We start from the raw sequence: 18,558 nt of genomic DNA on the forward strand, positions 1-18,558 counted from the left end.
GTTTTCCTCAACAAAAGATAAGCAATATTAAGACTCTGATGGGAGCTGATACAGCAACTTACTTCACGGGGCAGGAACAGTTAGCTCAATGTCTCTGATCAAGAAAACACTAGGAAGAAGCAGGTTTATGGAGGACTAAGAAAACAGGACAGGATTAGAATGGGTTAAACCCAGCAAAGACCAAGCCCTTCCCAAGTGGATCAAGGGCCACATGGACATGAGGAGGGCTAAGCACTAAATTAGATCAAACAAATGTCCTCATGCTCACAGGGGAGCACAGGACCCTCCCTACAGGAGTGCTGTAGGTGATCTCCATTCGCCATCTGACGGCTCCATACCAACCCACAGGAAAAGCAGGGAGCATATTTTCCAGAAAGTTTAACTTTTAACATTCCCCTCCTCTTCAGGGACTGTGGAAGAAACTAAGATCACAGGGAGGGTCCAAACTATTTAGAAGGTAAATGGACAAGTCTTTGGTACTTACTAGAGTTTATGGTTTTTGGAACAGAAGTATAAAAAAGAACTCCTAAGTTCCCAGGGCCAGGCACTGATGACCAGTATCATCATTTCATTTTCAGAGAGAATTAGTGAGGGAAAACAAGATGGAGACAAATGTAAACTGATTTGCACATCCCATGGCATATCTAAGGAAGATCCCCTACATAGAGAGGATCAATAGCTTAAGTGTATGGGTTTCAAACTCTGAAGATACATTTTGGCTAGAGATATAGATTTAGGAATCTCTGCAATAAATAAAGTATGACTTAAGTAATGAGAATAAAAGAGCTTGCACAGAGAAAACACAGAATAAAAAGATAATAAAGAGACATACCTAGGAAGAACATCTCAGAGGAGACCAAGACAAGATAGTGTGAGGGCCAAGGAAAGGTGGTCTCGGAGAGCCCCACTAGGTGTCACTTAGCACAGGACAAGGAAAGGGGGTCTCGCAGAACCCACTAGGTATCACTTAGCACAGGCAGACAAACCTTGGCTTTGAGTGCACGTCACTTATCACAGAGCTGCAGAGAAGCCAATCAATATTCTTAAAGTATTTTCCTGTATTCTGCTACCAGCTTCCTAAATTTACAGGAAGGAGAATGCAAGCACAACTAAGCCATCACTAATATGTATCATACAATACTGTATACAGAAGAGGGCAGAGTAAACAATATTCTATGGCTTGTTTTTTACTTATATCTTACAATGCCCTATGTGTACTGTGGGAAAAGGCTGGCTGCATTCTTTTTTTAACTACACTGGAGTATTCAACTGTACATTACCTTTTTAAAAATTTAACCAGCTCTTTATTGGTGGGCATTAAGTAATACGTATTGATGGAACAATATTTCAACCATGGAAAAATCCTTTTGAGTGCTAAAAAGAAGTCACTGGACTGGACAGCTAAGAAATGTCTATACAACAGCAGATTCTCTACTATAGTAAGTAAACTAAAAAGTCAAAACAAAACAAGGTTATTAGAAACCAGGTTATGAGAAATTGGCAGAGACTATAAGAGTGAAAACATGTCTTTCCTTCATGTAAATTTACTTACTTTCTATAATTAGGTCTAATGTAAGTCCTATTCCATTTAACCTGACACAGGGTTGTTATTTTTTTTGTTTTTTGTTTTTTGGTTTTGGGGTTTTTTTCATAGTCTCAGGGATTGTGCCTAGGGCCCTGCACAAGGTAGGTGAGCATTCTCCCACTGAGTTACAGTTTCCACTGTCTCTTCACTTCTGAGACAGGATCTCAATCTGTTGACCTGACTGGACTCCAAAGTAGCTGGGATTATGGGCCTGTGCCAGCAGGCCTAACTCTTAAGCAGTTTGAGGAGGAACAGCTAGAGGGCTATGTCTATCTTTCTTTCCCATCACCAGCCTGCTGGAGATGAAACATGTACCTGTCTGGCTTTTAATGATCTCTGACTTTCATGGCTCTTAAGATCTGGACCCTTTTACAAACCTTTGAAACTTACATTCTTCACTGTTTCAGGATATCTTTACACTTCTGGAGGTTGGGAGGACCGGCAGTGGCATGCACCATGGCCCAGTGTGGCGATCAGAGAACAAATGGAGGGGGTGGTTTTCTCCTACTGTGGGTCCTGGAGATCAAACTGGGTCATCCCTCTTGCAGGCAACTGCCTTCACCTGCTGAACCACATCAACAGCCCCAGTGTTCTTAATTTTAAGAACATGTTAAAGCCATCTATAATTTACTTTGAAAGACAAAGAGTTAAAGAGTCTAACTTCCCTAAATGGTCAGTTCTAAAATTATCTATAGAAAGATTCTTCCTTCTTGGGTTAAAACACCAGCTTTACTTATTCCAAGTTGTCATTTGCATGGCTGTTTCTAAATTCCTATCGCCTGTAGGTCTAGTACCGATAGTTAATATTTTATTTCATTTACTAACTGTTTGGGCAAATTTTTTACCCTTTTAAACTTTTGTATTTTATTACTTATTCTCCAGTCATTCTGCCAATACCAGAAACAAATATGTGGGTTCCCAGCCAGGCCTGGTGACACATCCTATAATCCCAGTACTGGAAGGCTAAGGCAAGAGGTGTGCAACTTCCAGCCTGAACTATACAGCAAGACCCTGTCTTTAAAAACCAAAATAAACAAATCATTTTCAGGGATACTGCATTAGATTTATAACTATTAGGACATGGAGCTAAGTGGCATTTGTGACCTCTCACACATCTGTCTGTCCAAAGTATCTAAGGCTTTACATTCTGCAGGGCAAAATTTTGTTGTTTTCTTCATATAAGTCTCCCATATTTAAATTTACTCCTAGGTGTTTAATTTGCTGCAATCATCAATAAAATGTTGTATTTTCTATTTGGTAATAAGCAGCATTTGGGGTATTATAGATCTTTATAAAATATGCTTCAACAAATCAATGTAATTGTGTTTCTCCAGCTCATTTCTTTGCAGTTTATAGGAGTTTTAAGAGGAGTATTTTTTAAAAACCATGACATCTACAAAGAACAATTATGTTCCATAAAGATTTAATAACATGAAAAAATATATTAAGTTCAAAAGGAATGTAAGACTACAGACTATGACTCCAACTATTTAAAAACATATGAAACAGTATATGTATTTTGCTAACAAAGAAAAAAACTGCAGAAAACATCCATTATGTCAACAGTGGTTATAGTAGGTAGAAAATTATAGGAAAGTTAAATGTACTCTTTCTGTTTATCTACAACTTACTAGTTTCCTCAGAATGGATACTTAGACATTTACAATCAAAGAATAAAATATTTTAATAATTAAAAAAATGAAAGGATACTTTTTACAAGATTTTTATTTTTTTTTAATTGTGTGAAGTTTGAACAGCTAAGTACAGTGCCTATAGGGAATGAAGACATCAGACCCCAGAGCTAGGGTTACAGGCACTCTTAAGCTACTGCAACCTGGGTGCTAGGAACTGACCTCAGGCCCTCTGTAAGAACAGCAAGTGTTCTAAACTCCCGAGCCATCTTTCTAGCCTAGAAAGATCCATCTCTTTACACAGCACCCCCCCTTAGCCCAGAGAGAAGCACTGTCTTCCAGGGTTAATCAAAGTCCCCATATACTACTAAGGACGTAAACAGTGTTTACAGTTACTTAACATGCAGCCCATTGTCACTGGTCCTGCGCTTTACTGGTTATTATTAATCTCTCAGTGCAATGTCCTGAAGAAAACATGCTCATATAGCGTTCAGAGACACCCACAGATCCAGGATTCTACTGGGACTCATGGAATGTGTGCACAGGGGGATGACTATGGATCAAAAACCAACCAACCAATCAACCAACAAACCTTTTTTCAGTAAATCTGGCTTTTGCTGCAGACTTATGGGCCCTTGGCCAGCAAAGGAATTCCCTAACACAAACACTGATGCTGGACTGGAGATATGGCTCAGTGGTTAAGAGCACTGACAGCTTGAGTTCAATTTCCAGCAACCACATGGTGGCTTCACAACCATCTGTAATGGAATCTAATGCCTTGTTCTGGTCGTGTCTGAAGACAGCTACAGTGTATTCATAGAAATAAAATAAATAAAAATTTTAAAAAATGTTAAAAAAAAAATCTTTAGGGGGATTCCAGGTCAGAAAAGTGGAGGCTAGGGGGGAAGTTGGCAAGCAGGGGAAGGGAGGATGGGATAGGGTGTTTTCGGGGGGGTAACGAGAAAAGGATACCATTTGAAATGTAAATAAAGCAAATATCTAACAACAACAACAACAAAAAAAATTCTGATGCTACCCTATGTTACCTCCCTTAACATCTACACTGGCCTTTCTTTGCTTTGTTGGATGGTTAGAATGAAGGGGGAAAAAAAGAGAGAACCTCAGTTCCTAGTGTAAACAGAGTATACATGTAGAAAGAGGGAGATGGACTTCAAGAGGTCTCTAACCTTGCTAAAATTATCATTATTAAACATGCTGTCACAACTTGTACTACAATCTAAGAAGAGATGGAAAATTATCAGGAAAAGGAAATAAAATAAATGGAGTAAATTTTAAGATAAATTTTTTAATCATACTACTACCTAATATTTCATTTTTCTGCATAAGACCATGAAAAGAAAAAAGGAAAGTCTGATTCATTTCCTTACCGAACTGTTGTTCTTAGTATCTTCTAAGCGTTCCAGAACTGATGTCAGAGTTGGGTCATCAGAGTCCACAAACCATATTGGTGAAGAAGATGGGTAAGATTCCTGTCACAGAGACAGCTAGGTGAAACATATTTACAGATAGACTAACCCAGAAATGCAAGTAAAATGGTACCAGTAAGAGGCAGGTAATTATGATCCACCAAAGTTCATTAAAAGAAGAAAGGTGACACTGAAATTCATGTGGAGAGGGTTCCTCTGTGGAATTTAAAAATTAAAATTGCTAAGTTTAACAACTTAATCTTGCATAGTCCATGTTATACAATCTGTAAGTTTAAAAGCAGACAACAGTACTTTATCCAATGAGCAAAACGATTAAAGCCAAAGAGCTGCTCCCCTTTTTTTTTTTTGTTTTTTTTTTTTTGTTTTTTTTTTCTGAGACAGGGTTTCTCTGTGTAGCTCTGGCTGTCCTGGAACTCACTCTGTAGACCAGGCTGGCCTCAAACTCAGAAATCTGCCTGCCTCTGCCTCCCAGAGTGCTGGGATTATAGGTGTGTGCCACCACTCTCTTATCTAAGGGGAGGAAATGTATTCAAGTACCACTGGAGACTTGCAACATGTCTATCATGACCTGAATTTTCTAGCTTTTACCTTTTCTTCAGAGCTTTAAAACACGGAATCATGATAATCTCTCAAAGTGAAAAGGTAAATTAAAAAGAAAAGTCCCAACTTTAAAATTCAGTCTATAGATTTTGAACAGTAGTTTTGCCTTTTAATAACACTACATTTCTAACTAGATATCTAGTTCTGAATTATAAAACTAATCCAAGAACTACATCTCCAAATCTTCACCTATGCTAATAAACACTACTTTTACTCACAGCGTTCTGATCTTCAATGTAAAATATTATAGAAGCTTCTTCAAGGTTTTCTTTTACCTTCACCTGTATAAAATTTACTACACTGAGCCAGACTTTAGGGTGGCCACCTCAAAGGCTGGGTAGGAAGCTTCAGGCCAACCAAGGAAAGACATAAAGTCCCTATCTCAAAAAGTAGGCGATAAGTGGGGTGGAGAGATGGATCGGTGGTTAAGAACATGTACTGTTTTTCCAGAGAGCCTGAGTTCAACAGCTGGCTCACAACTGCCTGTAACTCCAGCTGTAGGGGGTATGGTATATAATACCTCATCCTACACACACACACACACACACACACACACACACAAAATATCTAAAGGGGGAACTAATCAATTTGTTTTTCCATCCCTTCTTAGACGGTAACAATGAATGTAGTTTATTTCTTTATTTTTCTTTTGTGTTTTGAGACATGGTCTCAGTATGTAGACTCAAATTTGCATATCCTCCTACCTCAGTTTCCTAAGTGTTAGGATTACTGGCTGGCTTCAGAATATAATTTCATAGAAAACAGACATTAAATAGGATTACCTTCATTTGATCTTGCCTAATCATTTTCTTAATGATGATAGTTTCTTCTACCTGTTTCGTTCTTTGGGGATCTGAGGATCAAACATGAGGTCCTGCCCAGGTATATACTCTACCACTAAACTATATCAGAAATCCTTAAAGACAGCTTTTTAAATATAACAGGTGCTAGAAGCAGAGTGAACAGCACAGGGCTGTCATAATCCTTATTCAGATTTCACTTGACATAGAGATGGGCTTCTGAGTTAGCCTTTCTCCTAATACAGATGTTTACAACATTTATTTGAAGACATTATCAATGGTATTCTCAAACACTCTACCAGGAAACCTCTAAATTGACCCCAGTTAATTTTCATATCTTGGTATCAAACCCTTATAAAAATCCTCTTCCTTGGACTAAGCCACTCATGTCTAAAAATGTAGTAAAAGTACCACACCACTTCTGAAATCAAGTTACAAAAAATTTAACATCTGTCTTGCTTATCTCCTGGTCTTGCAATTAATCCTGGTGATGAAAATCAGCTGCCACCTCTGGAGAGCTCTGTGTGGCCACAAGTTGAAAAAGAACTTTAAAACTTAAGCCAAGTTTCTCAGATTAGGCCAACATCCTACGAGAAGGATCCTGCCAACTGCTATGAGAGACCTTGAAGGCAGATCTCTCCCTTTCCAGCCTTCTGACCACTGTAGCCGCCACCAACACTTCCCCGCCCTGGGAAAGACCACAGGTCAGAGAAACCAAGGTGAGTAAGTGGGACAGACTCTGATCCACAGAAACCAAGAATAACAGTTGTTCTTAAAGGTTCTAAATTTAGGATTCTGAAGCCATGGCTCAGTGGGTAGAGCACACTGCTCTAGTAGAGGAGCAAGTTCAGTTCCCAGCACCCACATGGAAGGCAGCTCATCACCAGCTGTAACTCCAGTTCCAGGGAACTCAACAACTTCTGGCTTCTGTAGGTTCCTGCACACATATGGTACACATAACTCATGCAAGCAAACACATACCCCCTTAATTTTTAAGTTCTAATGGCTTAGCAGTAAAGATAATTGCTATTACAGGGAACCCAGACTTGGTGCTCACAAAGACCTATAACTCCAGTTCTAGGGGATTTGATGCCTTCTTCTGACCTTTGTAGGCATTATAGACATGTGTGCACTGACATACATGCAGTCAAAACACCTATAAACACTAATATAAAGTAATCAAAATAAATAAGTTTCTAAGTTTGTTACAGAGAAATACATCTATTACTAGTCAAACATGATAAACTACAATATCCTATCACACAAAGTACTACTGAGAAATACTACTACTAATATGTATCTTTTAAAACCATGAATGTGGTGGTTTTTCTTTTTAAGTGAGTCAATTAAGGAAGCATTACATGCTCTTCCCCACTAACAGGCATTTTTTGCTGTTGTTGTTCCTTTATTCTGATTTTTACTAGGAATCTGGGAAAAGACATTATTGGTAGGTACTAGCTGCTAAATATATTTAAGTAGTAGAAAACTGCACTACACAAATAGTTTTAAAGAACAATATTCTTTAATGCCATATATAAGCTCATTATATACATATATGGTACATATCACACACACACACACACACACACACACATATCATTATAAAAGAACAGCACAAAAACTAAAATTTTTAAAAACATTTTACCAACTCAACTCTTAAGGGAAAAACTACAGAGATTAGTGGTCAGTAGTGGTGTCCATGTTCCTGTCCGGCACTGGCTGGCTTATTTTTGTATTCTCATTTCTTTCTTAATGGCCCCAAATTTCTTCACAGGTTAAAAGGTAAAGTGTCTTCAGAATTAACCTCACTCTTAAATAAAGGCACTTAGTAGGGTATCTTCATCTTCACATTCTTCATTCTAGCTTAGGAACTTATTATCTGGGCTTTGCACTTGCTTTAGCTTGTAAAAAATAAAGATAGAGCCAGAAGCTCATTGTACAGAATCGAGTTTATCTAGTAAATATCTGCATAAAGAAACATATGAGTTCAATGTGGAATGAAATGCCTTGTGCCATCTTGAGAGAAATTTAGGGAAAGGAAATCAGTTCCCTAAGATCTGTTTAAACCCTGTACATAAAAAGGCAGGGTAGGCAGCAAGTCTAAACACTCATTTCAGTGTTTCTCAAAGGGCTTGTGCCCCTCAGTACAAGAAGACTAAATGCCAATGATCTCTTTCACTCTGCGTAATTACTTGAACGGGCTGCTACCTTCCCACAAGCGAAGATCCTAACAGTGGTCTGCTGGAATCTTGCCCTGCTAGTGTTTAAATGAACAAAGATGTGAAAAAGAAATCAGGCATTCCTTCAGAATGCCAAAGGCTGGTGATGTGCTGCCTCCCTACACTGTATAAGCCTTTGTAATACTATGGTAATGACGCAGGAGCACACAGGAGCCCCTGTGACACACTTGAGAATAGGCATGTGTGACTCATCTGTGACATGAACTGACATGAGCAGACACTTTTACTTGAAGGATGACTGCAATGCTTATTCTAACTTGAGCTTCTGGAAGATGTTTTCTCAAAAATAAGAGACAGCAATGGGCGGTGGTGGCGCATGCCTTTAATCCCAGCACTTGGGAGGCAGAAGCAGGCAGATTTCTGAGTTTGAGGCCAGCTTGGTCTACAGAGTGAGTTCCAAGACAGCCAGGGCTATACCCTGTCTCGAAAAAACCAAATCCAAAAAACCAAAAAGAAAAAAAAAAAAAAAAAGGGAGAATGATTACTCTTGCAGAGGACCAGGGTTCAATTCCTTGAACCCACATGGTAGTTCATAACTAACTGTAACTCCAGTTCCAGCAAATACAATAATACCCTCTCTTCTGGCCTCCACAGGCACCAGGCATGCACATGGTGCACAGACATACATAAGAGACAAAACATACAGATAAAATACATTTTAAAAATGTTTATGAGCCGGGCATGGTGGTGCATGCCTGTAATCCCAGCACTTGGGAGGCAGAGGCAGGCGGATTTCTGAGTTCAAGGCCAGCCTGGTGTACAGAGTTCCAGGACAGCCAGGAATACACAGAGAAACCCTGTCTCGAAAAACCAAAAAAAAAAAAAAAAAAAAAAAAATGTTTACAATCCATATACTATAAAAAATATTTTTAAATACATATATTTAGTATATAAATACATTTAAATATATATTTAAAAGTGCAGAAGCAAATGACAAAGCAAGTATCAAAGAAACTTGCAGTATTAGTTATGTTTTAAATGTTTTAATTTTTAATGATAAATATCAAAGGTATAAATAATAAAAATGGAATTTCCTTAGGCCTATGATATATTTAAGAGTTTAAGTCCTGACTCCAAAAATATTGAGAACTGCTACTTTCCAACTTCTCTCCTGCCAAATCCAGTAGCCTTTCCTCCTTGGGAAAAACACCTCCTTTTCTCCATTCTACATTAACTTAAAAGCTCCACTGGGACTGGTTTTGATACCTCCCTCCCTTGACACAAAGCCTGACCAAGAACTGTGATGAAACACCATGACCAAAAGCCACTTGGAGAAGAAGGGTTTACATGGATTACATATCCTGAGTCATAGTCAGGAGCCAAGGCAGGAGCTCAAACAGGACAAGAATCTGGGAGCGGGAGCTGATGCAGAGGATACGGAAGGGGTGCTACATATTGGCTTGCTCAGTCTGCTGCTCCCTTATAGGACCACCAGCAGGATGACAACACCCACAATGGGCTGGGCCCTTCCCAATCACTCACTAAGAATATGTCCTACAGGCTTGCCCACAGCCTGACCTTATGTTGGCATTTGCTCAACTGAGGTTCCCTCTTTAGATGACTCTACCCTGTGTCAAGCTATCGTGAAACTAGCCAGAACACATTCTAACCATTCCTCATAATGATCTGTCAGGTGGGAGAAACCACAAAGATCTGGGTCTTCTCTCTGACTGTCTTGTTGTGGGACAATTGGGATCACAGGTATAATTCTGGCTAGTGTGGCATAATCCCTAACTGAGAGAATTTCATGAGGTCAAACTTCTACTCAGAGGGCTGTAGATAACTATACCTCCTGCCATTACTGTGGTGATGCTCACTCATTACTCAATGCTAACATTTTTACCCATCTGATAAAACTGCAAGTTGAAAGGAAAAGTTTCTATATCGTACAATATAATTTGTTCTACCTTCAAAAACCAAATCAGCAACAAGAATTAAAAGCAACCACCTGTAGGAAAATTTCAAGGACATTTCCTATGTGCTCTAGGATTCCATCTACTGACGCTCAGAGTGCTACTTAAAATAGGAAAACAGACACAACAGCCACCTGCATGGCCAGTATTAGGAGACTCACTAGATGGATCTATCATATCACAGACGAGCAAACAACAGGAAATACAGATCCACAACACTGCTAAGTGAGAATGTGACAAAACAATCCCACTTATCATTTTTCAAAATAGTAGCCAGATGTGATAGCATATGCCTTTAATCCCAAAATTCAAGAGGCAGAGGATGACTGTCAATTTAAGACCAGCCTGGTCTACACAGAGTTCCAAGGCTACGGTCCCAAAAAAGAAAAAAGAAAATCAGAAAATAGAGGGAAAAGATGACCAGAAAGATACTAAACCAAAATTTATAGCAGTGAGTACTAGAATTAGAGAGGTTTTGTTGTTTTGTTTTGCTTCTCTGGTTTCTAAATTTCTCACTACAATGTTTTGTTTTTCATATTACAAAATATCTACCACCGCACTACTGGAAAAAACTTTCAACACAAACTCAACATCATGTTCTAAAAGTTGCTTAACTATCCAAGGTGGAGAACAAATTGCATCTACTCAGAACACTTTTCTAAATGAACTAAGGTAGATAAAATAATGAAATTGATCTGAATCAACTAGGCTGCTAATTCCCCTGGATGATTTCAGTAGTTCTGATTAACCACTGTTTTTCATAATTATCTTTAGAAGCTATTAGAAAAGCCTTGGGGTAGGGGCAAGCTTTGTTATGTTTCTCTCCTATAATGTTTTTTATTTGGCATACTGTCTCTATCCCCTCCCTCGATTACCTGACACTTTTCTAACACTAACCCTTGCCAGGTCTAAGTTTAAAACTCCCACCTTGCACACACCACCAAAAACTTACTAAGGAATACCATCATTCATAAAAAGGAAACCCAAGTCTCTTTCTCTCAAGAAAGTGCATTAAAATGGAGATGGAGAAGAACAGATAACCACAAGGAGTCTGACCCTGTATTATAGCTGGTCAAATAAATGAAAACAATGAGTCTTTCTGATCTGAAAGTATCATTTAGGAGCTAACACCACAGGGCTGATATTTCCAACAGCTTCTCCATGAATTCAATTTGGAAAGGTAATCTGTGATGGGAGAATAAGCTAAACAAAGGTCCTTAGGCTCTGTGGTCATTTTGTTCATTATTTCCTTTGTACAACTTCAACTGAATGACTTTGTATCAGTATATAGACTAGAAAAACAAAACGTGAAGTTAACAGTATTGCCTTATTTGTCTGAAAAGATGTTACAAAGCAGGTATTTTATTTCCTTCTTTTGTAGCTGGGTCTTGCACATACTAGGCAAGGTAGAGTACTCTACCACTGAACATCCAGCTCCAAGTATTTCTAAAGTAAAGGTTATCGCTTTCCCATTTGTGGAGCGTAGTACAATACTGTTGACAAGAGGTTTTCCAACAGCATCCCGGGGCAAAGGGCACTGTTTTATGGAGAAACAATAGAAGAAATGTTTTAAGATCCTAAATAGTAAGTAATGCTTAAAGCTCTCCCTCCCAGATTCAATGCTAGTATTTGTTAATTTAGTAGCTAGCTGTTGAGGGAGGTGTTTTTAGTAATAAAGAACAGAAATTAGCTAAACAAGAAGCATTTCTTCAAAACTAGCCTGACAATCATTCATTAAGAAATAATTTATGTAGCCCGGCAGTGGTGGTACATGCCTTTAATTCCAGCACTTGGGAGGCAGAGGAAGGCGTATTTCTGAGTTCGAGGCCAGCCTGGTCTACAGAGAGAGTTCCAGGACAGCCAAGACTATGCAGAGAAACCCTGTCTCTAAAAACCAAAAAAAAAAAAAAAAAAAAAAAAAAACAAACAAAGTTTCAATTTAATATCAATTTATACTTCCTGTGGGAGGATTTTTTTTAACTCTAAAACAGCAATTTAGCACCAGGATTTTCCAGATGTTCCTGGGTATGTGGTAGAGGACAGAGGGGAGACAGGAGGATCAGGAGTTTCATTTATAAAGCAAGTTCAAGGCCAGCCTGAACTACAATACATGAGACTCTCATAAAAGAGGTGGGGAGGGCTTGGTATGGCAGCTCCGTTGGTAAAGTGTGCAATGACAGCGTGAGAGCCAGGATTTGAGCCTTGGAATGCACAGAAGGCCAATGGAGTGTGGTGCATTCCTACAGTCCCAGTGCTGGGGAGACAGTGACTAGTCAGCTACCAAGACCAGTGATCAGGCCTTACAGTAGTGAAAAAATTATTTTAAAAAAAGGGTAAAAGACCAGGAAGATGGCTCAGCAGGTAGAACTGTCTGTCATGTATGTCTAACCACCTCAGTTTAGACCTCAAAAACTCAAGTAAGCACATTGTCTATATAATCTAAGCCCAGTATCCCTCTGGCAAAATGGGAGGTAGAAACAGGAGAATATGCCTGAAGCTGGCCAGCTACCCTGGTGTACCTATTACAGCAGCAAAATGAGACCTTGCCTCAAAAAAGGCAGAAGACAAGAATAGTGGAGATTGACCTCTGACCTATACACACATGATGGCTGATGCCTAACCATATGATGAACATGACACACACCAACAAAAATAAATACAATTTTAAAAACACAAGGTATACAACTTCTAAGTATAAACACTCAAGGTTGGCCTCTGGTCTTCTTATACACACATATATGTGTACACACACACACGAGAGAGAGAAAGAGAGAGAGAGAGAGAGAGAGAAGAGAGAAGAGAGAAGAGAAGAGAGAGAGAAAAGAGAGAGAGAGAGAGAGAGAGAGTGTGTGTAAGGAGGACCAGGGAGATGGCTCAGACTATAAAGTGCTTACTACACAAGCCTGACAACCTAAGATTGTTTTCAGAATCCATGTTTAAAAAGAAAGACAGCTAGGCATGATGGCACACACTACTAGGCCAAGCACCAAGGAGGTAATGGCAGGCCGATGCCCAGGCCCACTGGCTAGCCACCTAACCTAAGTGACAAGCCCCAGGCCAATGAAACACCCTCTCTCAAAGGAAAAAAGTAAATGGTTCCTGAAAAAGAGCACCCAAAGCTGACCTCTACCTGTACCCACAAACACATGCACCCACATGAGCACACGCACGCACGCACACACTCTTAAAATTCCAACAAGTCTATACAAGAAGAAATGGAGTCAGACACAGCGGACTATGATCCCAGCCCTCTGAAGACAGCCGTGAAGTTTCAGGGCCAGCTTGGTCTGCATAGTAAGCTCCAAGCCAGCAAGACAATACAGAGAGGTCCTCCCTCAGCATCCCTTTACTCCCCCAGAAAGGAGCAATGGAACTGCCAGCGTAAGTATTTTTAAATGACTAAAAAAAAGGCCACATATTAGCTCCCAAAATGGCCATACTGGTTATTAAAATAAGCTGCTTTGCTTTGGAGTGTGATTACAACAACTGGATGTTAGTGAGGACTGGCAACCAGGCCTGTTTACTGAAATGGAAAAGCAATATGTAAGTTTATATAACAGATAATCTTTCATGAGTCCACAGAAAACAAGAAATAAAGACTCCCTGAGGTTCATATTCGAGACTACATAAATTTATAAAACAGGATGGAAAAAAAAAAACCAAACCAGCCCACTTTCCCTGGCCCAGGAAGGCATACACTTAGGTTGTGATTTTACTTCTGACACTAGTCTTCTTATGTAGCCAAAATACAGATGTCCTATCAAATCTTCAGTGACCTTTTAAGCATCTCTTTACATGATACTGTCTGAGAAATTTTTACCAGCTATCTTTCAAGATAGGGAAAACTCCCTTCAAGTGTAACTATAACAGTGGCCATATAGTCAATAGACCATGTATGAACAGAAAGAAAACACAAGGCATAAATTTATAATTATACAATATTCTGCCACCATTACTATTAACTTGGAGAAAAAATAAGAATTATGAGTGAACATGGAAGGAAAAAAAAAAGCAGAAATCACGAGAACAAAGGAGAAAGGGGAAATGTTATCATGAACTGTGCATGACCCAGAAAGTCTTGAAGGGCAATCAACCATGGAAAAAGCAGGCTGGGACAGAGCGGAGATGAGAGGCAGGAGCTCATTCCACTGAGGAAGAGCAGCTGATAAAGAAGGTTAGGAAGAGAAGTGGGCACGGGGTCTTCAGGATCATTAGAAGCTGGTACACAAGTGCGATACCATTCAGATGCTTCCTGGTGGCCTAGTAACCTGGTGTACAGAGTGCCTAATGGACTGCCGTTATAAAGAGGAAAAGTTAAAAAATGAGTCAAGCCCACTACTAATGATCTACAACTTTTTGCAAAACAATAAATTACAAACCTACTAGACAGGGTACTTGTATTTGAATTCTAACATTTTTCCCTTGCTATTTCCCTTCTGTGCAAATTTCACCTATAAAAGCAGGCCCTATACATTATCAAAATATTTTAAAGGTATACCTTTTATACTCACATACTGAAATCTTTATAGAAAAAAACCTGTCTGGGCTACACTACTTCAAATTAATCCAATAGGAGTATACATGAAATTAGATTGGCCAAAAATGTATCATAGTTGAGCCTGGGTGTACAATGTCTCTCTGATCAGCTCTGTATATTTTTTAAGTTTTCCACAATAAAGCTAACATACACTCCCACAAAGCATCTATAACTGTCTTCTGATAACGTCTGGTCATAATTCATTAATAGGTCAACTGCAGTAATGTCTACCAGCAGCACCACTGCACTAGTACACATAAGCATCAGCCTTTCCTTACTCCATTCCCATGGCCACTACCTAATCCAGATCATCTATCCTTTGTCTGACCTATTTGTCTCCAAAACGGTTCTCCATGGGATGCTGCTGGCTCTTTAGGTCAGATTAATTCTTTGACATGGCAGACTGACCGAACATTACAAAACCTCAGCATCCCCTGGTAGTAAATGCCGGCACACCAACACCATCACCTAACACTCACTGGAATAACCAAAACCATACATTCATGCATTTTCTAATACCACACCACTTTAAAGAATTGGGAGTTCTGAAAGCAAACAGTTTCTCACCTTACCAAATAAGGGAGTGGCACCCCAGTCTACAAATTGAGTGTCCTGTCATTTAGATCAGTTGTTCCTTTTCTTCCCATTCCTCCAAGTTCTGCCTGAATAATAACCCTCCAACTGTCCAGGCCAGTCTACTTACTAGCCTTTATACTCACTACTACTTTCTGCTTTCCATATTTGGAAAATCTTCACCAGCCTACAACCCTGGACTTTTCAAGTCTTAGCATTAACTGTCTACTCCTACGAAATCATCTTTCTCAAGCGTCAGTATTTCATTTGGGTGGAGCTTCCTCTGTCTGGAACACCCTTACTTACACCAGCCTTCCAAATTTGTTCTCACCGGTTCAACTACCCAAAGCTTTCTCCAAGGCACACCTTCAGTTCCTGTCTTGGGGCTTCTATTGCTGTGATAAACACCACGACTGAAAGCAAACTGGGAAAGTGGTTGGGGGGGGGGGATGGGGGTTGAGTAACTTCAGCTTACAACTCTCAAGTCACAACTCCATCACTGAGGTAAGCCAGGGCAAGACTCAAAGCAGGAACTGAAGCAGAAGTCACAGGGAAGCACTTCTTACTTATTTTTTTCCCCCAAGACAGGGTTTCTTTGTAGCCCTGGCTGTCCTGGAACTCACTCTGTTGACCAGGCTAGCCTGGAACTCAAAAATCCACCTGCCAGCCGGGTGGTGGTGGACGCACGCCTGTAATCCCAGCACTCTGGAAGGCAGAGGCAGGCGGCTTTCTGAATTTGAGGCCAGCCTGGTCTACAGAGTAAGTTCCAGGGATACTCAAAAAAACAAAAAAACAAAAAAACACAAAACAAAAAAAAACAAAAAAAAAAACTGGAGAAAGAAAGAAAGAAAGAAAGAAAGAAAGAAAGAAAGAAAGAAAGAAAAAAAGAAAGAAAGAAAGAAATCCACCAGCCTCTGCCTCCCAAGTACTGGGATTAAAGGTATGCACCACCACTGCCTGGCCTCTTACTTAGTTTTTTTTTTTTTGTTTTTGCTTTGTTTTGTTTTTTTAGTCTTGTTTTATTGTTGTTTTCCAAGACAGGATTTCTCTGTGTAGCTCTGGCTGTCCTGGAAATCACTCTGTAGACCAGGCTGGCCTCAGAGACCCTCTTGCCTTTGCCTCTGTAGTGCTGATTAAAAGCCCACACCCAACACAGAACCAACTACCCAGGAGTACACCACCACAATGGGCTGGGCCCTTCCTCAATCATTAATGAAGAAAATGCCCCATAGGCTGGCCTACAGGCCAATCTTGAGGTGGTATTTTTCTCAATTGAGGTTCCCCCCTCTTATTACTCGTCAAGTTAACAGAAAACTAATCAACACAGTTCCCTACTCAAAATTAGATACTCCCTTTAGCTTTCATAGCATCAAAGTAGTTGTCACAGCTGTATAAAACTCTCCAAGTCTGAGTTCTCTGAACAGGCACCGGTCTGCCAAGTTCTCAAACACTAGTACCCACAACAACTTAACAAGATATTCAGAAAGTGAATGCTCTCTTCACTAAAGCACACTGCAGCAGTTTTTTTTTTTCTTTTTTCAGACATAGCAGTACCTAATAGTTCTAACACTACCCATTTCTCCTGTAGAGTTTGGTAACTATGTTAAGGTCAATTATCATAATGTTCAGGCCTTTGAAAATTCCCACCACATTTGGGGCTATCTATTGGCTGACTTAACAGAAGGAATCTTAGCCATATAAAAACGACCACCTTAACTCCTGTTAAAATAAGCTGTATTCTGCACATGAGATCAATTCCACCATGAATAGCCAGCCTCATAATACACTTCGATAGGATGTGGAGGGGGGAAGTTCACTTACAATCTGATATTTTACCAACTGAATGTTTCTAATGAGCTTTTCCCTTAAACAGAAAAGTAACTTTCCACGTGGTTCTCCAGCTTTCTAATCCCACCTGATCTTCCCGGGTAATAAACTAGAAAGCATCTCCTTTCCCCTCCTGGTAATGTCCAGGCTTCCGCACAGGGCACAGGTGGGACAGCTTGCACACTCCACACCACCTGCCGCGAGGACGGTTCCATAAGCTTTTCCAAAACACGTTAGCGCAAAGCCAGGTCAGGGCTAAGCCATGGTTCACACCATCCCCCGGGGTTGCGTCCTAAACTTTTTCCTTACGTAGGCTTTCAGTGTTCATTTGTCCTCAGAGACCAAAACGCAAACGAGAACTGGTTGAACATGCAAGGACGAGGGTTTTGAAACCTGAAGGAAAGACGAGTAGCTAAAACAAATACTTGAGAGCCTTTCCACCTGGTCGGCTGACAGAAGCCCACGGAAGAGCCGCGGTCCCAAGAGCAGGCAGGCTGGCTGCGGGCGGCCATGGCGACCTCGGGGCCCGACGGGGGCCGCGAGGGGCCAACAGAGCAAAGCCGGCCCGCGCCGTGCTGCGACGCGCCTCCGCCTCTTCCCGGCCAGGCAGCCCGAGCTCCCGGCCGGGTCCAGGGCCCAGCCGCCTACCGGCCGCGCCCGGGACGCCGGGGGTCTCCCGGGCAGGCGCCCTTTGTCCCGGGACTGCGGCGCCCCCGGCTGCCCCCGCCCGGCCCCGAGGGGCTATGACCCGGCGCCTCACCGTGATGTTGCAGTGGAGTGTGAGCGGCGGCGGCGGCGAATGCGAGCTGCCCGGCGGTGGTGGCGGCACCAGGAACTGGCAGTGCAGCTCGTCCAGCTTCCAGCTGACGATGCGGAATCGCTCGTGGTTCTTGTCGAAGATGGACGCCAGGAACTTCAGCTCGGCCTTGAGCCCTGACACGGACATCTTCCCCTCATCTCCGGCGGGAGGGGTGAGGAAAGGGAGCCGGGGCCGGGAGCCGCCGTCACGGCCGCGACCGCCCCGCGGGGCCGGCCCGGGCCGCGCTCTCGCGGCTCCGCCTCTCCCGCCGCCGCGACCGGCGTCCGAGCGCGGCTGGAAAATGGCGAGGAGCGCGAGGCCTCGGCGGGCAGGCAGGCGTGCGGGCGTGCGAGCGTGCGGGAGCCGGGCCGGCTGCTGCCTTTGTAACCGACTCCACCCGCAGGAGGCGGTGGCCCCGCGGCTTAAAAGGGCAACAGCGACGCCGCCCCCACCGCCGCCTGGGAGAGGGCTGCCCCCGCCCCGGCGCGCGCCCGCGAGCTCCGTGCGCGCTCCCGACCGCCCCCTCCTCTCATGACCCAGCCCCCTTCCGCCCCACGCCGGGGCTCGGCGCCCTGCACCCGCCGCCCGGAGGATTGGCGCACGCG

General features: G+C 41.7%; 1 protein-coding gene across 3 annotated transcripts in view; it reads right to left on the bottom strand.

Moving 5' to 3' along the window:
* Window positions 1-18,312, bottom strand: part of Ube2q2 (ubiquitin conjugating enzyme E2 Q2) — a 55,512-nt gene extending 37,200 nt beyond the window's left edge. The window contains exons 1-2 of one of the 3 annotated variants that reach the window (XR_007978826.1): window positions 17,915-18,310; window positions 4,605-4,706 (exon numbers count right to left, since the gene is read on the bottom strand). Coding sequence is in view for 2 of the 3 variants with exons in the window: in XM_052188301.1 (XP_052044261.1) it covers window positions 4,605-4,706; window positions 17,915-18,100 (288 nt within the window). In the remaining variant the exon portion in view is untranslated. Of the gene's footprint in view, window positions 1-4,604; window positions 4,707-17,914 lie in introns of all 3 variants that reach the window. The other 2 variants (XM_052188301.1, XM_052188303.1) reach the window with 2 other exon arrangements.
* Window positions 18,313-18,558: the final 246 nt, after the last annotated feature.

Source organism: Apodemus sylvaticus, chromosome 7, assembly GCF_947179515.1.
Source record: "Apodemus sylvaticus chromosome 7, mApoSyl1.1, whole genome shotgun sequence".
Taxonomy (NCBI): domain Eukaryota; kingdom Metazoa; phylum Chordata; class Mammalia; order Rodentia; family Muridae; genus Apodemus; species Apodemus sylvaticus.